Source organism: Leptonotus elevatus, chromosome 20 (assembly GCF_054856555.1).
Source record: "Leptonotus elevatus isolate MCC_2025b chromosome 20, RoL_Lele_1.0, whole genome shotgun sequence".
NCBI lineage: Eukaryota > Metazoa > Chordata > Actinopteri > Syngnathiformes > Syngnathidae > Leptonotus > Leptonotus elevatus.
This window is the reverse complement of record NC_141258.1, coordinates 6,840,482-6,867,946: the sequence shown is the minus strand read 5'-3', so window position 1 is coordinate 6,867,946 and position 27,465 is coordinate 6,840,482. Positions and strand designations below refer to the sequence as shown.

Here is a 27,465-nt window from a genome sequence, read left to right as displayed (position 1 = left end):
CGTACTTCGTATTTGTATAGTGTTTAAAAAAAAGGGTGATTGATGTTGTACTATGTTACCGGTTTGGTAATTGTTTTCCAAAATAAAAACAAATGTTTGCAAATGTCTTTTTTTTGTGATTAAACACAGACTTTCAGGAAGGACTACAGAAAGTGAACAATTACTGTTGACATGCTGAAATCAGAGGATTTGGAAAAAATTTAATAAAAAAATTGCTTATTAAAATAGTGGTCGATTAATTTGATAATCAATTACTTGTCAAATAAATCGATTAATTTTGACAGCTCTAGAAATATCCTTTAAAAAAAAATCTGACTTTTTTTTCCATTCTTTGGCCTGATGACAAAAAAAAAAGAAGAACAAAAAAATTGGCCGATTTTTGCCGATTTTAAAACGGCTAATATCAGCTGATTACATTATTATTCAGACAGTATATCTACACTGTGACTGCAATTTAAACTCCCCAGCGTCGTGTTGTGTTATGTCATTATTTATTTTTTACATCAGCACACAGTCGTGACACGTTCTGAAAAACGCACATGATCTAAAATGAGATGCCAGCGCTAAAGAACTCGGTGAAGGATCTGGCAGCGACCCGTGTCGCATGCATCACAACCAGCCAACATGGCGACCGAGAGATGGATTCTCCCCAACTAATGGGATTCCCATGAGTTGTGAGCTTCCTAATTTATTTACTTTGTCATTGATATGCGCGCATACAGTAAAAATGTGCGCACTTTACAGTAAGCGAGGGATCAATAATGATGAACGAGGGTCTTGTGTACAACGGGCACGTTGCGCTCCGTTCACAGCCACACGACACCGCGTGTCCATTCCGCAACGCCAACACTCCGTCTTCAACGCAACACGTTGTTAGCGCCATTGATTTAGCACTTAGCGCGTGTCCCTATTACCTTGTAATTATGCTCTGTGTTGACATAACAGCGTGGACAAGCCCCCCCCCAAACCCGCCACACAATTTATGAGCTTTTATTACACTCATTTCACGTGTGTGGCTCCCAGTTTTATAGGCGACAGACTGGAGTCCCAGCCCAGCGCCCGTATTTCACTGCAAGAGGTCAAGGTTCTTCGGAATCCTGCCGTAAAAGTCGAACGGCTCGCACAAGACGCGGGGAAGTCCTCCCGGAGGGCTCGTTAAAGTAAATAGGCGATTGCAGGCTATAATCGGCGCGGTGCTATTCAGGGGGTGTTATACGGACGTGGGTCATCAAAGCAGACACTTAGGAGACGACAGGAGATTGTCTCCGTGCAATTTACGGTTGCATCCTCTAAAACGCGCATGAAAGTGAACTTTGACTTGAGGCTGAGTTACGACGGCCGTTCACAGATGCTTTTGCGTCCTTAAAAGGGAAGTCGAGTCAAAAGTTGTCTTGGCGATATGTATGTTGCGTTGCTGGAATATAAATTAAGCAGAAAAAAGCCACGTTTTCATCCATCTCAGTGGGCAGCCATTTTGACATTATACCGCCCTCTGCTGTCGAGTGAAAGTGACATCACAGTGGCTAAGGGTTCGGGTAACGGTCAAGGGTCACCTGTTTGCTGGGTTTGGTCATGTGATGTTCGCAAGCTGATCCCTGAGGCACTGTGATGTCATTTGAGGGCGGTATAATGCTAAAATGGCCGCCCCGAGACGGATAAAAACGGGAGGATTTTTTTTGTTGAATTCATATTCCGCAAACACAATTTTTATTAAAAGACTAGTGGGGGCACATAGAACACATTGTAAAGAATTACTTAACTGCACTCCAGTATATTGGTTCTTGTTTCATACTATTTTGCTGCATTTTATTTGATGTCATTTTTTTTGTATTGCTCGAGTGTCACGAAAGGCGGCCAAAATAAAATGCATTGTTATTATGAAGCACGTTGAAGAGACAAATGTAAGGTGGCCATTTTGACATTTTCAACCTATCAGTAGCGCCTGATTGGCCCGCAAATGTCAAAACAGGTGACCATTTCATCCATCTGGCGGTGCCAGGAGGAGATGCCAACTTATTTTCACCTGCCTTGCACGTCAGCCACAAAGCAAACACCCTTAAGTGTCTTTAAATGTTGATTAAATGCGTACTCGCGCTCGTCTGCTTCCAGGCAGTCTGGAAAAGAGAGACGCTCGCAACAGCTGCTTTTTGCACGTACAAGACGATTTCTAATTCTATTTTATGGCTATAATATTTATTTTCTATGACGGTGAGAGTGAAACACATTTCCATTATTAATGGGTTTGTGTTGTATTATACTATAAAAACAGTTGGGTAAAAAAAATTACCCAAATTGGGTCAAGAAAGGATCAACACAACTTTTGAATTATTCAACCCAAAAGGTTGGTTCAAATGAAATTAATAATCACATTTTTAGGGGGTTGCTTTGTGGGTTATCAATTTAATTTGACCCAACTGTTTGGGTTAATTAAATAACCTGATTGAATTGGGTCAAAAATGAACGTACCCAACTTTATGAGTTATTTACCCCAAAAATTGGGTCAAATTAAATTAATAAGCCACAAGGAAACCCAATTTTTTTGGGTTGATTTGTGGGTTGACCCAAGCTTTTGGGTTAATAAAATAACCCATTAATTGGATCAAAAATAAACTGACCCAACATTTTGAGTCATTTAACCCAAAGTGTTGCTTCACATGAAATTAATAACCCATAAAAAAGCCTAAATGTGGGGGTTATTTGTGGGTTATTCAACTCCTAGGATAAATTGAATCAACCAAAAAGTTGGGCCTAAAATGAACCGAACCAGCTTTTTGAGTTAGTTAACCTACAGAGTTGGGTCAAATTAAATTAATAACCCAAAAAGCAACCCAATTACAGCATTTGTGCTGTTTTGTGGGTTATTCATTTGACCGAACCTTTCGGGTAAATCGAAGAACCCAAGCCTTTCGGACACAATTTGGGTTATGTCTCCATGTTCGAAGCACAAAATGCAAGAGAAAGCAGGCAAGGCATTGCTTTCCAGAAGGGGGTGCTGCAGGGAGACCGCGAGAAACGGAATCACCTTTGGTTTCTGTCAAGCGGGAAGGAAGGAAGGAAAAAGCTGCTCGCAGACTCAATTAACCCCCGAGATGGCGCCGCCATAATGAACAACAGCGCCATTACCCAGCGCCATCGTGGCACTTCACCATCGTGCGCCTGTGAGGAGAACGATGCCCCCGCTAAGTTGTCTGGCGCTCACATGCTCTGTAGGGAATGTCACGACCATAATAAGGAATTTCCCTGCTTTCTAACGGCGAATTTCATTGCTCTCTGACAGGGAATGCCACCGCTAATAGCCGCCACACACCGAGCGACACGGCCGAACGCTTTTGGAACTGACGCGTATTGTGGAACATTCTGTAACTAGTTTTCAGGAGTGGCCAACCGTTGGCCACTAGTTTTGCTGCGGTTCAAAATTTGTATCCGAGGCCAAAAATGCAAGAGTGCAGTCCAAATGAGCCAACTGCCTCTCAAACGTCCACACACGCTCCCTTATTCCTTTCTATATAAGCCTTCAAATAAAACACACACACACACACACGAGTGTGTCCAAACAGACCTTGCTGAGGATAAAGATGAGGTCTCCTCTGTGAAAGGACAGCTCGTCTGGTGCGTCACCCTGGCAGTCCCACACGGCCTGGTAGTAGTTGGCATAATCCAACACTGGCCAGGACACAACATCAAGAAAACATTGTATTATTATTTTTTAATAATCAATAGGAGTGTTAAAAAAATCGATTTCTTGAATCGATTCAATATGCGGCCGAATCAATTTTTGATGGAAATATTCAACAAAACGTCTTACTTAAGGTTCGGATTCACACTTGAAGCATGGAAGAATGTTCTATTAATGGAACATTAAGCCTTGATATTTTATTTCAGTGCTGTTTAAACATGAAACAGACTGCGACCTGTTTGCTAAATACAGTGGCTCAATTATAAGCCTGAAGTTTCAGATAAATAAATACATTTTCATACAAACCTTACAGTGTACATGTACAAGTCTACTGATTAGGGATGTAACAATAACGGCGATATCGGGATATTGCGATATTAAAACTGCCACAATATTGTTGTCTTCGTGTCACGATATTAAAAGCAGCACATCTGTTTAAAAAAAAAAATTGATTTCCATTTGTGCAGTTCTAGCACCCTCTGGTGGCAAGTTTTGTAGTGCAGTTTCATTTTCACAAGGCATGTTTTGGCCCTTCTATGTTTAAAATCCACGCTAATGGTCAGATGAAGGGGAACGTGATATGCTTGTGAACCAACTCAATATGTGGAGGAACTTAATGTGTGCGTGCATTAGCAAATATTAAGTGTTATAGAGTTTGTAAAAAAATGTTTTATATGCATTGCTGTTATGTACAAAAGCACAATAGTGTTTTTTTTAAGCTTTTTTTTGTACAATATTGTGTCCTTTTTTTTTATATCACCAACCTCCCCACAATATCGGGATAATTATCACATCGTGCATTTCATATTGTGATAATATCGTATCGTGACGTTTGGATATCGTTACATCCCTATTACTGATTAGTACTTTTGAAATTTTTGTAAAAAAAATAAATTCACAATAATCTATTTATAAATTAGTATCGGGATTAATCGGCATCGAATCGTGACCTATGAAATGTGATACGGATCAAATCACCCTAATAATCAATAATTTAATCAAATACGGTATGTGACATTTTTACCTGCTTTGTTGGTTGATTCTAAGCAGTCGGCTGGTGGATCTGGGAAATCCTCATCTAAGAAATAAAAAACACTTTATTTGTTACTATGTTCTTTCTTTCTTTTTTATTGTTTTAATCTTCTGTAATGTTAGATTGTTTTATACTTTGTGTGTGTTTTAAATTGTACAGCACTTTGGCCAACCCTGTTCTTTTCAATTGTGGATTGGATTAACGTCAAATACAGTGTGTGTGTATTATGTATCTAATTTAGTGGACTCTATGGCAAGGTCAATAGTAATCGTGAAATATTTTAAACGCTTACACCCGTTTTGAAATATGTATTGGTATACATTCAATGATGGCATTTAAAATGTGTAATAGCAAACAAACGAGAGTATTGACAGTTTGAATTGAAGCCCGGCATTTTACATTTGGCATTAAAAAGTCACGCGGAGCTCAATGCTAACATTTGCTGATGCGCATCCATTGACGACGACAATAAAAGAGCCGTTAAAAAAGAAATAAAATGGATCTGGAGTCAATGTGAGATTCATGTGAATGCGGCGCGGGGTGATTGTTATTCTCGCCGCAGACTGCCCTCCCACGTGACGATCGATAACGAGGAAGGGGAAGTCGCCGCGCCTCATTGGCCGAGGCGGCCGAGGGGGGGGTGTGGCGCAGCCGGCGGGCTGCACTGGGACACGGTGATACCGTCGTGGGTCCCGCACATCCATCGTCAACACTCGCAGGATGACAGCCACGCCAGCGCCGGGCAATACTATACCGCTGCCAGCAAGCTGCACCCGTGCTTCCGGGAAGAGAAGCACGCACACACACAGGCACACAACTATATTGTCACACAATGCAAATGATTGACACAAGTGCCTCTGTCCAAATATGCTGTTTGATTTTTGTGTGTGTGTTTATTTGTCCTGACTCAGCAGGTTCTGCAGAAAAGTTCTTCCAACACTAAAGATATAGTCCCAATATGAATATTAAAACACTAAAAATATGGGTCGAGTGGTTCTATGGGGCTAAAGGATATGGTTCAAACATGGTTTCTAAAAATATATGAGATATTTTACTCAAAGCCCTTGAAAATGGAATCAAATCGATTTTGAAAATCTGAATCGATACCCAGCCCCCCCCAAAGAAACAGATATCGGGTAAGGCATCCTCGGCAGTAGTTGGCGCTATTCTGTGGCCAATCATCTGCGTCCGAAAGAAAAGTCTGTTGTTTGTCATTGTGTTCAATTAAATTGTATACATCAAAAGTGCTCGAGGTATTGGTGAGAACCCGAAGAGTGAATTCTCAAATTGCTACCAGTCTGAAAAAAAGTATTATCTGCTCCATATAAATACAATATGGTTCTATTGGTACTAAAAATATTGCTGTAATATGGTTGTACGGCGGTAAATATGATTTTAAAGGCCACTAATATTATCGTTCTTAAGGTTCCGAACCTATGGTTTAATAGGGTTCCACAGGAACAAAAACCTGGCTTGCATAAAGTACTACAGGTACAAAATATTTGGTTCTACAGGTAGAAAAACATGGCACGAAAACTATGGCTGTACCATATACTATATAAATGGTTCAGACATGATTCTGCGGGTTGTGCGATTGCTTCCCCCAAAAATCTCCCCAGCAAATGAGCGAGGACGAAGCCAACAATTGAGGACAGCGTGCGGTTGTTGCCAAGGTAAACTCTTGAGTTACAAAGCGCGGCCGCTTTCATTAGTCTTTGCGATCGGGCCGCATGAAAACGGTCATAAATACGAATTGAAGCGAAAGTAATGAGCGCGTGCGGGCCGCCAGAGAGCAAAGTGCGGCGCGCGGTGATGGATAAGCAACGGGGTGAGAATGTGAACGAAAGAGGCCGTCATCCGATCCGCCATCTGTGGTCGGGCCCTGTACCTCCTCCCAGATGGCTTTGAACGGCGGCGTGACACGCACAAGAGTGATCAGCCTCTCAGCACAGATTTTGGCAAAGGTAATGTACTCAGTGAGTGAAACTGAATCTTGATGTATCTTATTTAATAGAAGCAGTGATGGACGACGGCCCTGAGAAGATCGGATCGCGCCTTTTGTCCTTTTTCTCCCGGACACGTGGGCGCGTGTGCCCTCAGCCGAGACTTGCAGGAACATTCTCAATCAAATCCCCAAAATCTATCCCAGACTTGACATGAAGGGCTGCACAACTATGTTAAGCTTCCAGATGGGTCTTCATTACTAGCAAATTGCTGTTGCTAGGCAATTTTATCCAAAATTCTACTTTGTGGGCTGAAATGTGAGGCTATTTGTTGCCTGGCAACATCAGCTAATTGGATGTGCTATAACACAAAGGAAGGATCCATCCATCCATTTGCTATGCAGCTTTCCTCATCATTAGTTGAGCTGGCTTCTGATTGGTTAAAAATTTTTTGGGATGTACAAACTACAAAAGACCACTTGTGAGTTGAGACGCCATACCTGGCAGAACCTCATAAATGTCGCTGTCGTCCTCCTCGTCAGTGTCCTCCCGCCTTCCCGTGTTAATTTGAGACACCGGGTCGACAGTGGCAGCGGGCCAGGGCGGGGCGGGGCCGCTCGACCTTTCAATGTCGTCGTAGGTCGTCTCCTCGTCCTCCTCCTCGTCCGCTTCCTCCTCCTCGTCGAATGGAATGGTGTTGGAGCTAAGATCTGATGATGGAAGAATGTTCGCAAAAAAAGCTTATGTTTGGATATCAGGCTCCACCTGGTTCTGTTTAGCTCGTCATTGCAAAGAACTAACAACCACTTCCAGAAAGTCTCAAATGTTTATTAATTTAATCTATCAACTGATATATGAATTGTTTCATTTTGGACATGTTCCCAATGGGATGTTCTCATCCCTTTTCTCCTAATCATCTTCTAATATTGTTTTATAGGTACTCAAATATAGTTTTAATATTGTTCTAGGATTACTAAATGCATGGCTGTTATTAACCATTTAAACCCAAAAACGTATAAATATGTTTTTAATACTTTGTCCTTCACTCCCAAAAACTTATTTATACGTTTTCCAGTTTTTTTTATTTTTATGTTAGAGCATACAGAAGGCTTTGATACAGCTTCTGACATGAAGAGGTGGCTTAAAGCATTGGTAGTTCTTACAAAAAACGGCCAGCAGGTGGAAGCAGAGTATAAGAGATCAGCCAGGGCCATGTTGCAACAAGCTCTTCTTGCCAGTGCTTTCAACAGGTTTGTGAATAATGATGAAACTTAGCTATATTCTAATGCGAATTGCTGCAAAACGGAAACAGATACAAATATAGGTTTTTTTTCCTATTGAAATAAGAGACTCTAATCTTTCTTTTGGTAGGTTCCATGTTTTTTATAGCAAAATAACAGAATATTCTGTGGACCATGCAAAATCAGTCAAAATACAGTAAAACATCCGGGAGTGAAGGGGGTTGCTTCAGTGAAAATGACTGGGAGTGAATGAGTTAATGGGTACAAAAATGCTGTGCTAATGTGTTTTTTTAGGTACAAAAAATATATATAAAATATTTAATAAAAATTTAATTCTAACATGGTTCAATGGGTACTAAAAATGTGGTTCTAATATGGCTGAAATGTACCAAAAATATGGTTCTAACATGGTTATATGGTACTAGAAAGTAGCTTTTTAATATGGTCTATGAGCACTAAAAACATGGTTCTAATATGATTCCCTGAGGAGCTAAAAACCAAATTCTAATATGTTTTGAATGGTGCTAAAAATATGATTCTTTGGGTACTAAAAATATGATTCTGACATGGTTCTACAGGGTGACATGAACAATATATTTATACTGTACTAAACGTGGGTAATATGGTCTTGGGGGTACAAAAAATATGCCTCTACAGGTAATAAACATGGTTCTACTGATACCAAACATATGGTTCTAATATGACCCTCCAAGCAGAAACATTTGTTCTGATCTGATCCGCAATTCTTTCGAGAAAAAAACAAAACGAAGATGTAGTGCAGCCTTTTGAGTCGAGGAGGCCCATCCATCATCGGGCCGCTTTTTCTTTTTTGTCGTCAAAAAAAAGGAAGTAAGACAAACTGCTGAGTGTCCGTTACTTCCCGCAAGTGGCGCGGCCCGAGCCCAAGCCCGTTTTAGCGTAAGGCACGGCGGCCCCCTCGCTGGCTCCAGATGGACGAGCGGCCTCATTGCGGGCGACGGGGGCCGCTGCAACACGAGGTATCAGGTCCGAGCAGAAATCAATGTCACGGGAGGATAACCAGAACAGCTACAAATCAATTTCCTGTAAGCTGGAATTCAGTAGGAGGGGAAAGCGGGGGGTTCGACATCATGTACAGGGGACGAAGAGTGACGTGCAAGTTATGTGCTTTTGTTAAGATTTTTTGGGTGAGATTACAGATTGTGTGTGTGTGCGTGTGATATGGCTGAACGAGATGGCCTTGAAATAAAATCCCTTTTTTTTCCCCACAAAAATCCGATTTCCAATTTGAATCCATCTTTTCTACATGTTTTTAAATACTTTTCTAAATGTTCACTTACCTCGTAGCACAAAGCTGATATAATTGACCCACTCTCGAGCCTCCTGAGAACTGCTGGCCGTGAACTGAAGAGAAACAGATTAAAAGTGTGATTATAGGATAAAATCACACCATTAACAAGATTAAATCGAAAACTTTTATCAATTTTTTTTTTTTAAGCATCCACTGAGCGTCATGTACTACCAACCTGGAAAGTCCGCCGTCCGGGAGCAAACAACTCAAAACAGGCGTTCTTTTTGGCGTCTTTCCTCAGGTTGTTGACGAGCTGGACGCTGTAGTCGTTGATGTAAAACGAGCCTTTCTGTTGTTTATCTGCGGGGGAAGTTGCGTCAAACGGGGGATGCTAACCAATTGAGCCCACCTGCAGCTTGTTTGTGTGTTTGCCAGCCAACCTTTGTCGCTGCCAAAGTAAAAGAAGATGGAATTGTTGAGGGCGCACCATCTCTTCTGCCACTCGGAGCCAAAGAAGCTGTGATCTGGAGAGAAATGCATATTTCAAAATTGCTGTTCGGATAAGGTAATGGCCACGGGTGGGAGTCAAGGTCAAGTCAAATCTCAGAAATATTATTTTAAAGTCAAGTTGGCTCTTTCATGTTTGCACTACTCGGCTCACTACCCGTTCTGCATTCCTGTCTCATTTGCTCCTATGTAACATTTTAGCAGTCATATTATTTCTACCTCGACGTTTCTTTTCCAAGTAGCCGTGCTTCAAGATGTTGCCAAGGTCTTGAGCTGCTGTGAGCGGGATGTCCTCAAAACCTGAAAACATCATGAAAGTATCAGTCATAAAATTGACTCATTCAAGTGATGCCGGCACAGTAACCGACGAGCCCTGGGAAGTTAGAAATGTTTATCATAAAAGGACGTGTGAAAAAGTCTGAAAAACCCACTTCCGAACGTCAACAGATAGTCGGCCATTTTGTTTTGAAGCAGCCATTTCGGACAAATTCAATGTTGTGTATCTAGTCTATGATTAAGATCTTCCTGCTAGTAATTTTAGTAAGCTACTTTTATTTATTTTCTTTGTAAAAGGTCTTAAATGTTTCATTTTAATTAGGTGAAGCTGGGACTTATGCCCAAATTTCAACATTAAGTCATTTTTTGTTTGAAGCAGCCCCTCTCTGAAAAAAGTAGGTCACGTCAAGTTACCCAATTATGGAGCAAAAATGGACCGATCCACTTAATGGATCAATTTGACCCAACTTTCTGGGTTGTTTTATAGAAAATGACCCAATTTTTTGACCTAAGTAAAGGATCTGACCAATATTTATGAGTTGTTTTACACTGAAAGAGCCATTTCTTGACTCAAAGTTGGGTCAAATCGACTCCAGTAGAGGATGGGTCAATTTTTGACCCATAGTTGGGTTATTTTTGACCCAACTGTTTTTAGTAGTAGTACAGCGGTGCCAAATTTATTTATTTTTTTGCTTATGCCATCTAAAGGAGTCAGAGAATATGTCAACGTTTGACGATTACTTCAAGGACTGGCAAAAAAAAAAGGCCTATTCATCGCTGCTTGCAGCTTTGAATTCATCTTGTGATTGTTTCAGCACCGGTTCCTTCCAGGATGATCTTTATTCCCGAGGCGAGTCATCATGGCGATGTAGCCCTCCACACTATGGATCAAATACATGGCCGCGAGGCTTTGGGGAAGTGGGAATCAATACATTTACAGTGCTGCTGAGCGCTGCACCCACGACTCAACCCATTTCATTTGCAAAGTCACATCTCCGATGTGATGCTTACATCCGTGACTGCTTGACAAACACGCTAATAAGTGCTTGTTGACATTAGCATTGAAGCACCGGGGTGGAAAAGATGTGTACATTGGTGTCTTTTTTGCAGCCTTCAGTCGGGGAAAAATGGTGAAACTGACCCAAGGTGAGCCTCAGGGGTCAGGTTGTGATGTGTCATTTCCGCGTGTCAAAAACAAAGTTCAGCTTCCTCTGTGATCATTCGACACTGGTGGAAAGCCAGCCGAGGTTTAACACAGTTTTGCTGCAAAGAAAATTTAGAGGTGGCCGCAGAATTACAGGCCCGTTTAAACAATCGCCCAACCAGTGCCATTTTCAACTGCAATTTCAAAACAACTTTCCGGAAGCTCCCCAAAATGTCTCTTGCATTCCGTGCGTACGATTCTGACGGATGATCCCGTCAGCCGAGCGTTAACGTATCGCCATCCCGCCTTTGTGGATGGACTGACCGCCGACACTATTAATACGGAGGTGCGAGAAGGGGCGGCTTTGTCAAAGAACCCGATTCCGTCCATCATAACAAACGGCGGCCATTACGCTCCCCCCCCCACCTCATCTATCCGCCGGCAGCCCGCCTTCTAATCCCCTCATCCGTCTGCTTCCTCGCTCTTCATTCGTCTCAAGAGGTCGAGCCCGGCTAATGGTGAAGTAGGTGCAACATGCTTGAGTCAATAAACATCACACATTTAGGCGCAAAGTACACTCTTGAGTCACCTGGCCTCGCGCCACCTCAAGAAAATGGGATTGTTCCACATTATTCCACAGGGGGGCAGCATGCACAGCAAACAATCACAGTAAATGGGATTTTATTTGCAAAGTAAATCCTTGGCTATTTGACATTCGCTAACTCACCTACTGGTGAAAGGTGGAAATGAACATACAGTATGATCAGATGCTAACAGCTAGCTGCTCAATGTTGATCATATCGGACCGACAACATCACTAAAGGGTTAACCAGTTAACCAAATGTGGGGGGAAAACAGAATGCAACAAATAAAAATGACAGTACTTAATGTGAATCCTCAGCGGGCCTAATTAAAGTACAGAATGAACTATATGTGGCCCGCGGGCCATATTTTGCCCACCACTGCTAATGCATGTTATTAAGGCCTCATCCAAATGTGCGAGCAGACGGCAGCACTCTTTCATAAAAATCATAAATTGCTCAATCAATTATTCAGGCCAATAGCACGACTTCATTTTCATCCCCTTTTGAGTTTTAATTAGCACCATCCACAGCTCCGCTATTGACATTAATTTGATGGGAACGTATCGATCTTTCCCGCATAAACTATTTAGTGGGGCGCAATTAGCCTCACAGACAAGCGGACGGATGCAGGCGTGTTTGCTAAATGGAGGTAATGTGGAGGAGAAACAATACGCCAAAAAAAAAAAAAGAAGCAAAAATGAACGTCAGGTTTGTACTGATAGAGATGGATAGAGACAGGTGGAGATGTCGAGACAGATATACAGTGGTGCCTTGACATATGAGTGACCTAACACAGAATTTTTTTCTTTGACAAAAATATAAGATACAAGCACTGTATGCTAGCTGCTAGCTGGCTGTAAAATCAACTCAACTCGCAGATAGTGAAGAACTCTTCAAAAAAGTGTTTATTGCCTCTCCCAGTTGAAGCGTACTGCCATATTTAACATTAAACAAAAATAATGTCTCTTGTATATAAAAACAACCACGTAGTTTTGTCTTTATGAAGTCTGTTTAGGCCAATTGCTAGCAAACGATGCAAAAAAACTGGCTCACAAATAGCAGCAGTGTTGCGGTGTCATTTTTCTTATTAAAAAACACATTAGTTTTTTTGTCATTGTTTTTCTGGGATGTTGGAACGGATTAGAGGCATTTCCATACATTTCAATGGGGAAATATGATTTTGATAAGAGACAAAGGATGGATGGATGAGATAGATAGATAGATAGATAGATAGATAGACAGACAGATAGACAGATAGATAGATAGATAGATAGACAGATAGGCAGACAGGCAGACAGGCAGACAGGCAGACAGGCAGACAGGCAGACAGGCAGACAGGCAGACAGGCAGACAGGCAGACAGACATTAGCATTGAGGAGAATCGACACAACAAGGCATGGGGCGGCCAGCTGTTTGGCACATCTCTCATTTGGTTGCTCACACCGTCTCAGCGTGACGTTACGAGCTCAGAAGACTGAAGGCTGATGGATGACGGATGGCGGCAACGGCAGCAGAGGAACTTAATGACTACTCTCGTTAAAATCCACTCCGGTCGAGCTCAAAGTCAATCAGGAATGAAAGGAAATGCTCGGGCGGCCCAGCTAATACGCCGCATTAGAACTAACGGTGGTCATAATGCAGCGTTGATGCCCGCCATGACGCGCCGGTGCAGCAGAGATCCAGATGAGATGATGCAGGAGAGTATGGGGATGATGCGGTGCGAGTGTAGTGGTTCACACAGCAGGTGGTGGCGATTTGGAAAAGGCCGTTTCACCGTATCCGCAGGAGGCCGAACATGGAAGTTGAACGCAACGTTACCTATGTTGATGTGTATTATGAAATATGAGACCATTTTTTGACTTTTTGCATTTATCATTCTTTTTCATTTTGTTAGCCCCCCCCCCATTTACTCCACGTTTTTTGTAGAAATGATGCATGATGCACTTAGTGGGATGAGCCCAGGAGGTGACAAAGCACAGGTAGGCATCAAGATGTCATATGTTTCCTCTCTCCTTTGCTTAGTCCTTGGATGTGAGTTGTATTGCATTGAATGCAGTGTTTTGGGGGTGGGGTGGGGTGCAGGACATGACCCCCGCGTGAACCCTGCTGATGAGGTGAAACAGAAGGCAGAGCGAGGCGGCTCGGCCCTGAGGGGGCTGTGGGGAGGAATGCTGCCGATTCCGGGGAGCAAGCGACCGCAGAGCCTCTCCGATGGCGTCCTTGATTAGGAAAAAGGATTCACTGGGTGCACCTTCACCCGCCCGGCGTTCAATCTGCGCACGGGCCCTGGCCAAATTGACGCATTTTTCCTCATTACGGGAGGGAGGCCTTTGCGGCGCGTCCCTGCAGCCGGCGCGCAGACCGACAGGCACTGAGGTTAAGGGCACCGCGTCCTCCCTTTCCCTCCTCCCCGGGCCTGATTTGATTAGGACCCAAGTCGTCGATACAGAGAGCGTGTTTAGAAGCTCCTAATGCACACAAAACATGCGGCGCATTACTGCAGGCCCGGGAGATGCCTGCGTCGTCATCTAATCAGCTTTAATGGCACCGGCAATTTATGCTGGGCTTTTTGATCAGGCGCGTCAATCAGATTAAGTCGCAGGTAAAAAGCCTTCGGAGGCCCTGACACAAAGCAGAAGTGATTGGACAATTTCTTCCTGTCACAGTTTTGAACACTGGAAGTTTTCGGTTTTATTTTCAATAGTCATAATAACACATTTATATGGAGCTCAAATTTGACATGGGGGGGATAAAATCAGTTGGGTCAAATTAAATTAACCATTTTTTGGGGTTGTTTTTGTTTAACCCAACTTTTTGGGTTAATTGAATAACCCAACTGAATTGGGTCAAAACTGAACCGACCCAAAAAAAGGTTGGGTCAAATAAAATTAGTAACCCACAAACCAACCCAATTTTTTGGGTTGTTTTGCTATTAATTTAACCCAAATGTTTGGGTTAATTGAATAACCCAATTAAATTGGGTAAAAAAATGAACCGACCCTACTGAAGTATTTAGCCCCAAAAGTTGGGTCAAATTAAATTGGTAAACCACAAAGCAACCCATTTTGGGGGGTTGTTTTGTGGGGTATTACTTTAACCCAACTTTTTAGGTTGATTGAATAACCCAATTGAATTGGGTCAAAATTAGACCAACCTCAAAAAAAGTTAGGTCAAATGAAATTAGTAACCCACAAAGCAACCCAATTTTTGGGTTGTATTTGTAATTGAATGAATTTAACCCAAGCTTTTGGGTTAATTGAATAAACATTCTCTAGAAACAAAAAGGAAGATTTGATATTGCATTTGCTGAACATGAAGGTGCGCTTCATTTGTTTACCCCAATGTCCAAGTTGTTCATGATATCAAATTCACAAATTCCGTACACACATCATACTAAATTTGAGGGCACACATTAGTATATTGTGGGCATATTTACTATGTTTACTATTTGATGGCCACAATATACTTCAATTTTATGTATTTTTTTTGCAGACGATGTTATATGTGTATTTTTTATTTATTTTTTTACTTTCGCACAACTTGAAATCAACAAAAGTTTTTCGTCTTGGTGACGGAATAACTGTAGATGACTTTTCCAACACGTACAGAGCACACGCGACGCACGCTAAGGGGCTAAATTTACTACGTGACACGGGCTTCCCCCTGGGCGGCCATAAGCGGCGTCGACGGTGACCCTAAATTTCCCTTTTGTGGATTTACTACCACCATTCAAATGCTTAAGTGCAGATACAATGATCCTCTAATCGCAGGGGACGCTTTTCAGCCGCTTGGACGGCAGAGGGGAAAAAGGAATATAAATACTAACAACGGAGGCGTTCGGGGCCCACAGGAGAGGCAGCGGATGGGCGATAAAAACGGGACACGGGGTCGTCAAAGCCAGTCTGGAGGCGAAAACACTTTGGGAAAAATCAACACGCTTAAATGTACGGTTATTGTTATTTGAACTTGCTTTCATTGCCACTGAAATGCCACTAAGACTTACTACATATTTTCTTATCGGGATTCTTAAGCAGTAATTCTGTCATTTTTTAAACAATCTCTTGTTATGTACACTAACAGACATGCTAAATCGCAATATTGCTTTTTAACCAACTAATACAACCGGTGGCAAAATTTTGCTTGAATCAAAATGGTCGGATTTTATATGTTATTTTAGTAGGAAAAAAATAATAATGTTCATTATATGTGTAAATTACAGTGATATTGTGTTATACGGCATTTACATTGTTTGAATTCACCATATGGTTTATATTCATAAATAAGAATAATTAATTAACTAATAATTAATTTAATAATCACTTTGAATGTGTCCCTAATGGAACAAATTATTTTCGTTCATTTTACCATTAATATTTGGTTTCCAATTGACTATGTCAAATAAAATAAAAACCTTTATATTAATACAACAAATGTAGACACCTAAAATGAATGAAAAATTAACGAATTTTTTTTTGCTTCATTGGCAAATAAAAAAAATAAACATGGTCAAAAAACAAAAAAATGACACTATTATTAATATTGCTCTAAAATAAGAAAATACAAATACATTTAAACGAATGAATTGAATATTGATTTATTTGGTCATTTCTAATTCAAGATTCATTTTCTCTCACACACACACACACACACACACACTTTAAGTTTGAACAGAATATATATAAATATAATATGTTACATAATAATAAAAATCGATTTAACAGAAAATATTTTCCTCATGTTAATTATTTGGTGACCCCCCCCCCCCCCCCCCAAAATAATTTTAATGAAGCTTGATTGTTAATTTGATAGTCCAAACTCACTTAACATTATGAAAAAATTAATTTTAAACAATACTGTAAAATGAATAAATACATTCAATTGGGTTTGTAATCTGCTATTTTCTTGAGAAAACGCCAATTCGCACCGGGATTGATTTCCTATTTGAAATGCCGAAATGCAAAAAAACTAACTTCGCTTTGTCCAAAGTTCAAACAGATCATGTAAGACATTCTGCTTGCTTCCAAAAGAATTTTCCTAACCCCCGGTGTCGTAAAAAGAAAACAAAGGCACGGCTGCTGCTGGCCCAACTTGGCCGGGCCACGCGGCGCTGACTGGGGCCGGCGTCGTCAAGAAGGGATGCGTCGTCAACATCCTCCAATAAGTCCACAAGGGCATGTTAATGAGCCTAAAGTGCTCATTAGAGCAACAATTAAACACAAGGGTCCCGGAGGCTTTGGGAGTGCGTGAAGTGCGCGGCCGCGTATCTCCCATCTCCATTTATTTCCCTGAGAAATCAGTCAGGCCACCTGGGCTTGGCACCGCAACTTCATTCATCTCCAGGAATGGATTCCAGCGGAGGGCAAAATCAAATTCTCATTAGCAAGGCAGCAGAGAAAGGAGGAGAGAGCGCGCGGGAGGGTACCTGGGAACGCTAACCTCCGCGTGAACCCGCCGCATCTGATAGTTTTGCTATTTGTCTGTGACATTGACAGCTCTGGGGGAGATTAGGACTTCCCACTTTGCATTCTGCCCGCGCGCCGCCTTACAGATGGACTGCAGCACAATTTCCCTCTGCCTCTTTCTTCCTGTTTTTTTTCTTTCTCTCCATCCACCAAGCGCTCCGAGAGCGCTGGCGTCGCACCAGAGGCGAGCGCTGGTTGTAATTAGAACGAGCGCGACAATAAAACAAAGCAAACGAGGAGGATGCAACCGCTGCACAGCGGTGGGAAGGGAGTTTTTTTGTTTTTTTTTTGTTGGGGGGGGGTGGTGGTGATGGATGCCCTTTGGTTAAATACGTCCAAATCCCCCCCCTTCAAGCCGCTCTCGTCTTGCCAGCCAGTGCGAATGAGTGTGTGTGAGAGAGACAGAGAGAGCACAAGATGAATAGTGTAAACAGAGAGAGAGAGAGAGAGAGAGAGGGGAGGGGGCGTGCGGTGGAGAAGACTATCAGCATCTGCAGCAGCAGCAGCAGCAGCACAGTAGCCCCTCGGGGGAACGCGGTGAACTTTTGAACCCTGATGGCGAACAGTCGCAGCGATGCAAAGCGCTTGTCGCCGCCTCCTAATGGCCGCCCGCCTCGCCGGGAAAGCGGCGTGGAGGTCATTAGCATACTTGTCGCCTCCGTGGCAAACGAGCCGCCGAGCGAACGTCGCCGGGGCTGTGATCAAGTCGCGTGCTTCTCGCCGAGGAAGCCCACGCCGGACGCACGGGTTCGACTGAAGTTCAAAAGTTGAAAAGGTGGTTACATACGGGGACGTGTGAACGTGTTCGATCAGGGTTGTACGCTGCCCGTTCCGATCGTCAACAATAAAGATCGTCTAATATCACATTTTTCTATTTTGATCTGCTCACAAGCAAGTTAAAAAATAATCGATTTTTCGACAACTAACGGCTAATCAAACTAATCAACAATTATTTTAATGATCGAGTAATAAGTTGTATTCGATTAATCGATGGAATATTTGATAGAAAAATCGATTCTACAAATATTCAATAGTGACAGCCCTGCTCACTAACAATTATTTTTTCTATTAACTGATTAGACTGATTTTTTTTTAAAGATCGTTTTTTGTAATCGGCATTAATCGACATCTTGTACTTTTGCACGTGAATCGGAATATTGAAGGCTTTTAGGCATGAAAAAAAATCAGGATAGGCAAAAAATGGGTTTGGCAGGTCAGATTTTATGAAGATCGGGGGATCGACCAGAAAATTGTGATCGTCTTGTTACATTAGTAGTTACAGAAATTGAGATTACGGCTGAACAATTAATCGAATTCACATCTATAACGCAGAATGCAAGTCTAAGTGTTTAGTCAATTAAGAACTCTAATTGAAATAGAGCAACTGAATTTCATATTATATCATGGTTCATTTGCCTTTATTTTAGTGTAATCCTAATCTATAAAACAAAAACAATTATGTATAATAAATCTGATATTGTTTATGGTAAAACTGAATAATTTGTTGCAAGTGTTTGTTTAGAAAAAAAAAGTACAGGGGAAGAGGACCTTAAAAAAGTTACCGTATATGAAATCGAATATCAGATTGAGATTTTTTTTTTAATTATCCAACCCCAAATGAGATCATTTTGTCCAATTTATTTCATCCTGCGCTAATCCTAAACTAATGTATTTTTCAGTTACTGTTATGCTAACTTTTGTTATTCGTTTCCCAATGTTAGCAAATGTATAAGAATACATTAACAATAGCATCGAACATTGAGATGAGCTTTTAGCAGAGTTGAACTAGCTCTTAACCTAAAAACCCTAAATGAATATATTTTTCAAGTATCATTTGCTAATTTAGCCTTTTTTTGTTATTCAGGCCCCAATGTCAGCAAACGTCATTTTGATAGCATAACTGTTGAGCTAGCTCTTAAACATGCGACATGTGACATAATTTTCCTTCTCTTTATGAACGTTGACCCCCCCCCCGCAAAAAAAACATGTCAGCCATGAAAAATAATCTCACCCTCTCTTTCAAAGTTGTTAATTTAGCCGCTTGTGGGCGCCAGGGGCCAGTTGGCGGCGAGAAGGCCGCTGATGGGGAACATTGCGCTTTCCGGCGCGCTGGCCCTCGTAACGCCGTTCCAAACCGACAGCCTTTAGATTGAATATTCCATTTTGCCAGCTCGGCGTAATAATGTTGTTACTGCAGATTGGCTTCTCGTATTCAAATGAGCAAGCCGTGAGACATCACTTCACGCTGGTTAGAACGCCGCTAAATTCCTCTGCCAATATGGGAATTGCCGGAGGGAAGCCTGGTCCTTCCTTAAACAGGCTTCAGGCTTATTTGCTCAATCGCCGAATATATGACTTTAGAGATCTTCATTCTTGATAAACACAATGTGTTGCTAAGGCAAGCTAGGTTTTAGTTAAGACACAATGCACATCCGTGTTTGCCACTAGCGCTTACGCTAACACCGGCCGCAACAAGACAACGTGAGCACATTTAATTCGATGTTTTCTTTACGTGCTTCTACAACATTCCAAGGAAATCACAATGTCCTACCACTGGTTGGTTATTTTTACAACAGGCCCACGGGCTCCTCATGAGGTCCTTGGCGGCTCACTGCCTGGTGACCGCGGATTTATTGTAGAAAAAAATCTAATGGAATAATAAAATTAATTAGATGCATTTATTCAACAACTAATCTATTGTTAAATTAATCGACAACTAAAGTAATCGAGTGATAGTTCAGAGCCATTTTTTTGCGTCTTTCGATTTCACCCTCTCAACAGTAATTATTCTTTGATTTCTGTAGCCATTTATGAAAGCAGGCTGAATATCTGAATATGTTTTAATCAAAAGTAAGACATTTATAAACATTAGTTGTTTTTTTTAAATCACTAAACGATACCAAATAAATAACGATAATTAGTCAATTCGGGGAAAATGGTTTTGTACAATACAAAATGCAAAATACAATTTTTGCCCATTTTTCTATAATCCCAATAATCGATAGAATAATCATTTCTTTAACAAAAATAATAATTCAATAGTGATAGCCCTAAAATAAACAATTTTACACACACATAATTTTTTTAAGTAATTGGTTAATTCAATGCACTAAAATAGACATGATCAAGAATTTGGTAACATTTGTTGCAAAATGTTGTCCTTGAGTTGATTCATTTAAATGTACCGATTCATTTGTTTTAAATTCAATTATATCATTAAGGGTGAGCTCATTGTAAAATAAAAGAAATGACTATTTATTTCTCACTATAACCAATTACAATTTCAAAATAATACTACTAAAAATAAATGAATCATTTTCAACAAAAATTTGACTTGATCTTTGAATGTTGTGTCCATTTTAAAAATCACAATTTTCCCACATTGTTGCAATGTATCCTATGTGTGTGTGTGTGTGTCAGGACAAACCACTGTGCCTGTGTGTTTATGTATTTAGATGTGCTGGAATGCGATGCATGCAAAAAAGGAGGGGTGCGTGTATACGTGTGTGCGGGCGGGTGAAAAATAGCGCACGGTGCATGAGCCCCAAATAGCCGAGCGCGAGGTGGAGGGCACGGTGGGCGTCAGGCGAGGACGCGGGCGCGCCGAGGGGTCAGCGGTGCGGTCAGCGGGTGAAACGCAGTTCACATTAGCATGCAGACAGCCGGCCTAACAATGGAGCCTCCATCTGTTCCCGTCAGCCATTACAAATCTGGTGTCAGACGCTCCGGCGAAGACAACGGGCCGCCGCATCTCATCAGAGCCGGGCCAAGGAAACGCAGCCGCCCGCTTGGCACTCGCTCACTCTCCGCTTAGGGGACGAGAGAGAGCGGCGATTACCGAGGATGATGCATCCTCGCCCTTGAGGAACTCGCAAATGTAATAAAATGATCGGCAAAAGAAGCAGAAAGGCAGCATTGGGAGGGGAGTCGCCATTTTGTGGCGCCATTTGAATGTATAGTGAGTGCATATTATCGCCCGTATCGTGTGCCCTTAATGCATTTTGAAAAGATGCTAAATGGTCAATACAGCCCCCAATTTCGATTTGAGACCCAAGTTGTGGCATGAAAATATCTTCAAAACAAGTTCACGGATTAATCGGCAACTAATCGATTATCAAATTAGTCATTTATCATTTAGATACCTTTTTAATTCAAAATTATCCAAATGCTCAGAAATTCAGCTCATCAACGGTAAATGTTCTCCGATTTCTGTAGTCCTCCATGAAAGCAAAACGATTATGTTTGTTTTGAGTCGAACTTTAATCAATGATAACATTTTTGAAAATTTTTGTCCTCACGTTACAGACCAATAACTGAATCAAATTTCATTTGTTTGTACATTTGTTTGTTTTTGAAACTCGGGATGGAAATGTAAAAGATTTGTATCTAATTTATCGATTAATTGAAGCAAATAATCGATAGATAACTAAAATAATTGTTAGTTGCAGCCCTTAAGTAGAGCAACGCATCGCAGTACGGAGAGAAAGTGCTTTGTTTGGAGGGGGTGCAACTAAAACATTTTTTTATAGACTAATCTGTCTATTTTTTATCGATTAATCGGATTAAAAAATATATATATATATTTTCAACCCTGCATTCAAAAACAGTACATTCTTTCAAATTGACGAACAAACAAATTGATTTAACTCCGTATCTGGTTTGGGCCAAAACATGTCAGAAGATCGGCGAAAATATTGATCAGTTTTCGAAATTGAAAGTTCATTATTTTGATTCAACACAAATAATTAGTCTGCTTTAGTGGACTACAGAAATAAGAGAATATTTAGTATTATTATCAAAATAGTTGTCGATTTATTTGCCAATGGATGGATTGTCGATTAATCGATTAATTGTAAAATGCACTCCGTTGAAAACAATCGAATATTATTAGAATGGATCTTTTTGTTCAATTTTTTTTTTACTGAAGGTAAACTAGCTGACGTTGATCCAGTATGTTGCAATTATGCAAGAGCAATTCATTTTATTATTTTTCATTGGACTGATGAGTGAATTATATCGTCTGCTATATAAAAAAAATCTCAATCTCGTGATTAAGGAGTAGAGAACGAGTGAATGATTCCTCCCTCAACCAAAGATACGACTGCAACTCTTTCTAGTCCAATCAAACACATCCTGAGGGAATTTAAATGAACAGCGCCTGACGTATGATGTCACTGATTTTCCATTAAGCGTTTTTTTTTTTCTTCCCCCTGCAAGAAAGTGCGCCCGGTGAACACAAGTTGAACTTTGAACTCTGCATGCCCTTTGGCTGAGGACACAAGCCATTCACTACGCTAACACCATCATGAGGAGAGAAAAAAAAAAAAAAAGCGCACAGCGCCAGAGGCTGCTCTCCGGGAAGCAAAGGTTGCGCTTGTTAATGCCGCGCTAAAATGTTTACGTTTCAAGTCCGGCTATCTGATGTCGTTTGGCCAAATTGCACATTGGGGGCCTGATTGGCTATCGTTCACATTTAACACTGACAGTGGCGATGTACGCTGGCACAGCTTAAAAAGAACACACAAAAAATAAATTTACAGCAAGATGTGAAAATGGTTGTACATGGACGAACACCAGCCAACATTAAAAAAAATATATATATATATAAATTTTATTTATTTAGTGTTGAAATTAGGGCTTTGCCAGTATGGAGATTTTTTTTAGGCCAATGCCGATTTATGGGTGAGAAAAAAAATACAGATTCCTTTGTGGTTCCCAGAATGCATTGCGTGACACAAATTTCATTCTATATATCAAAAGATACAAGGTAATCGGACAGATTTATGTGTGATGAATAATAACACGGTCAAAAAATGTGTAATAAATGTGTATTAATGTGTAAAATATAATGACAGGTAATGGTATAGATTTGTGTAATAAATAAAGATACAGTAATAAATGTGTAATAAATAATGGCAACTGTATTACTTGTGTTCAACTGCAATAAATCATTTAAGTACATAAAGGTAAAAACAATCGGCAAATATAGGTCGAAATCAGATAGTAAATCGCAATCAAAATAGTGAGGGAGAAAAAACATACAATTAGATTATTTTTCCACACAGGAAGGCCGCAGCTGACATTCGAACCCAGGACCTCAGAACTGCGAGGCAGACGTTCTAGCCGCTGTCTATTTTAAAGCAAAATAGTAATAAAAAAATAATAATAATAATGATTTTCCCGCCATCTGCTGCGCTGTCCCCGCGTCACGGAGCCGCAAGAGTTCACGTAGCCATATTTGACGACAACCAGCTGGCATTAACGAGCGGCGCGTTAAAACCGCCGTAAACATTTTTCCCCCTGTGCGCACGGAAATCGTCTACATGTGCTACCCAAAAAAATAAATAAAAAATAAATGGGCACCAGAGGCAGCCGAGTCAATAATGCCCACCTGCGGCATGTCAAGGGCGATTAGCTGGCGCGGCGAGTTGGGAATACAAAAATTCTGAAGAGGAGGGAGGGAGTAAGATGGAGGGAAAGATTGATAAAGCCAGAGAGGGACAGGACACACATGGCCCCTCAGGTACAGTGTTGTATTTCAAACCCGCTTGTGAAAGAATAGAGGGGCCCGGGTTCAATCAATCACGACGTTAGCCCGAGGCTACGCAGCCTCCTGCTTGTGTGGGCCGCCCACAGTATGCGCGACCGCCACCGGGGGGAGCTCTAGCTCACCAATCAGCCCTGTGAGACAGCAGCACAAGCCCACCTGCTCAATAGCCAATGATGGAGAGGAGGGGGGGGTGGGGCTTGAGGGGGAGGAGTCAGTGATGTCACGGAGGTATGGCGTGATCTGTTTTCTCAAATTAGGACAACAATGTGTGCTTCCTGTGGAGTGAAGAGGCCATCTGAGAGGGTGTTAAAAGTGCAGCCAGGCAGCTTTCTCACAGGAAATAAACAATAACTCTTCCGTTTAATTGCCTCGCTCCATCAACAACACACACACACACACAGAGCGAGACGGCGGGCACTTACACTCAGCCGGTCCGTCCTCCTGGTAGTCGGAAGCCAGCGAGGCGTCGTCGGACGGCGCCGAGCGACCAAGGCTGGAGCTGCGGTTGTCGTCGGAACCGTCTTCCTCCCTCGAGTCGGCTGAATGGGGCGGGGGGATGAAAGGCCAGTCAGCACGCCGGCGCAGGTGGCTAACGTATGAGCTACTCCAGTAGATGTACAGATACTTGTAGAGGTGCAACGATTCATTCATTAATTAATCAATTGAATGGATTTCTAATCGATAACTGTTCAATTATCAAATTAATCGATAATTATTTTCAAAAATCAATTGAATGGATTACTCATCGATATTAATTGACAATTGTTCGATTTTCAAATTAATCGATTTTTTTCATCGATTGAATGGATTACTAATCGATATTAATCGACAACTAATAGATTATCAAGTCATCTTTATAGTGCTTTCAAGCCACTGTCGCTGTCACAAAGAGCGCTTTACAGAAACACTTAACATAGTATATACAATGATCGATAATTATTTTCCAAAATCGATTAATTGTTTGCTTGATCAATATTAATAGACAACTAATCGATTATCAAATTAATCAATAACTTTCAAAAATGGATTAATCGATTACTACTCGATATCGACAACAGATCATATTATTAAATTAATCGATAATTATTTTGTTTGACTTTGGAAAACAATAATCCTAATTTTTGCCAATTTTCTGACACATTACAAACCAAACCAGTTACTGAATCTGAAAGGAAAAAAAATGTCCTGCTTTTTTTTTTTTTTAATAAAGTGATGGAAATTCAAAAAAATATCTAAATTTGATGAATTGATTCAGCGACAAAATTATCAACATTTTAACCGATGATTAAAATAATCGGCAGTTGCAGCACTAGGTACTTGTGAAAAGTAAAAGGACTGATTTAACTCCATTAAAGTAAAAAAGTACACCCTGAAATGTACTTAAGTGCAAAAGGATATTTTTTTAAAAATCCTATCATTTACATAGAATGCTCAGTTTTAGAGATGGCCGACACCAGGTCTCGTATCGGTTCAATACCCGGCCTTATTTCAAGGTACAGTACTCGCGACAGAGGCTGATACCAGTATTGACCACCCTCTTGTGACCGTTTTACGATCAAGAACTAGAAATGAGAAGAATAGAAAATTGCCATTCATTTCATGCATTTTTAAGAAAAAAATGACGACAACAAAATGACAACAGGGCGCTCTAAAGCAGCCCTGCCATCCTAAAGCTACAGTACACACGCAGGGTGTCAAGTCTGACTGTTAAAATAATTTTTTCACCCTCTTCACTCTACCATCTTTCTCTGCATGACATGCGCAACAACGAGGCACTCCAAGAAGGCTACGCCAGCAGACTATCCGATTGGAAAAAAATTGGGGCGGGGGGGGCGTAGGCATAGCAAATTAGCTAACGGCGTGACATTGAGAATGATACTCACAGCGGAAGGGGAATTCCTGTGGGTTTCTGCAAAGAAAAAAAATCATCTCGAGTCAGCTTCTTAAATTAAAAACCGCAAAAGCAGCAAGTTTGGTGTTGTTTCCGGACTCTTCTTTACAAGAGATTCTGTCACTATCCCATCCACAAATGGAATCAAATTAAAAGGAAATGATAAGAAAAAGCTTCTCTGACATGAGACCTTTAAAAAACTGATAACAGCAATAGGCCATTTGAATCAATGAGTTCATCTGAATGTAGCAAACTGTGTTTAAGGCAATTAGAGCACCAATTAGAGTTCTTGTTCAGTATTAGCAGCAAACATTAGATAATTGGGCCATGAAATTACACCGTGATGCTTGAGCGGTCCTTCCAAAAAGAAGCGGGGGGTGGGGGGGGGGGGATGCGAAACATTGATGATGTGGATTCTCACCTCACGTGCACCACCCTGAAATTATTCAGTAAGACTTTGCGGGTCTCGGCCGCATTTTCGCTCAGCTGCTCGTCCTGGAGGATCTCCGACACAAACAGCTCGCAGTCTGAACACAAAGAAAGAAGAAGAGAAGCTCTGAAATGTTAAAATAGTGGCGAGAGAAATGCATTAAAAATGGATCTTTGGCGTCTATAGCCATAGTAAAAGGCAGTTATTCAAATGGGCTCCATTTTTCGTGGTAAATATTAGGGCCCGACCGATTAATTAATTATAATCGGCTGATTATTGCCCTTCAAACATCGAGCAAAACAATCGGCCAATTGTCAGATTTTTTTCCTCTTAAAATGTTATCATCGGAGAAATATGAAATTTCCGACGCTGTGAAAGTACCCTGAATGCACCATTTTGCTTACATAGCATTTAGCAACTAGCAAGTGTGTAGCGTATGTTATTCTGCCTATTCTGTTGCCCCTAAATGTCCTTTAAACTGTTTAATGACACCCCAGTTTGAGTTAATTGTAAAACTAATCATACGACGATAAGAATTACATCCAGTGTATATTTAAATACAAAACATGCGTTGTTTTTAAAACCTCGCTAGCCTAGCGCTAATGCTAAAAGAGAAGGGAAGATCCCATTCAAATGCTAACAGGAAGTTATCCACTTTGGGAGTGTTTGTCCTTCAAATAACGAATATTCACACACAAATGCTGTGGGGACACAATTTTATGCATTAAACATATATTTTTAAATAATTGGCAGATTAATCGGTAATCAGTTTTTGCAGTTACTGCAAATGTAACTGAGCGTCCATTTGTGTGATGCCGCGAACAAACAGGTTGGCTCACATGGCTAATCTGATTTGTCTCCTTTTCACCCTCACTCATATCTCAACACATGCAAATCTATGTACAGTACAAAGCACTGGCTATGTATGATAATGGATACATTCTGAATTGACTCACTCACTTCAACACTAAATATGTGTTAAAAAAAGAAATAAAAAGTTAAGTAATGAAAAAAAAATTACCATCTAGTAGTCTCCTGATGTCGTTTGGAATGGTCCCCATTCCTGACGTCCACAAGTGCAACACACACTTTGCCGGTTGTGCTCGCCAAGGCGTAGTTTTTCCTTTCAACTCGCACACCCGACCTGACGTCCTGTCACGGTGTTGACACAGAAACGAAAGCCACCTGCGCTCCCAAACACAACTTCCGTGCCAGTAGTATCAAGATGCACACGGTACGATGGGTAATGGGGCGGGGGGTGCTGAAGATGATAACTTCCTGTGGTTTCTCAGTTGATGCTGACGACAAGTTTGACAGGAAGTGAAAGCCCCAGCTCGCCCTGCAGCATCGTACAAAAAGTCAGGGTTACTTAAACAAACAAAAAAGTATGGAGGAAAAGGCCTCCATTGCATTTGTTGTACTGTTACCACCAAGACTAAACTGTTAACAAAAAGCTTT

At 41.1% G+C, this 27,465-nt stretch overlaps 1 protein-coding gene across 3 annotated transcripts in view; it reads right to left on the bottom strand.

Moving 5' to 3' along the window:
- skap1 (src kinase associated phosphoprotein 1) overlaps nt 1-27,465 on the bottom strand; it is a 35,499-nt gene that overhangs the window by 7,151 nt on the left and 883 nt on the right. For all 3 annotated transcript variants that reach the window (XM_086065363.1, XM_086065362.1, XM_086065360.1), the window contains 11 exons: nt 27,029-27,346; nt 25,999-26,104; nt 25,570-25,595; nt 24,109-24,225; nt 9,890-9,970; nt 9,604-9,687; nt 9,399-9,523; nt 9,213-9,276; nt 7,153-7,362; nt 4,701-4,754; nt 3,560-3,663 (listed from right to left, as the gene is read on the bottom strand). In XM_086065363.1, coding sequence (XP_085921489.1) covers nt 3,560-3,663; nt 4,701-4,754; nt 7,153-7,362; nt 9,213-9,276; nt 9,399-9,523; nt 9,604-9,687; nt 9,890-9,970; nt 24,109-24,225; nt 25,570-25,595; nt 25,999-26,104; nt 27,029-27,068 — 1,011 coding nt within the window. In that variant the 5' untranslated portion in view covers nt 27,069-27,346. The remainder of the gene's footprint in view (nt 1-3,559; nt 3,664-4,700; nt 4,755-7,152; nt 7,363-9,212; nt 9,277-9,398; nt 9,524-9,603; nt 9,688-9,889; nt 9,971-24,108; nt 24,226-25,569; nt 25,596-25,998; nt 26,105-27,028; nt 27,347-27,465) is intronic.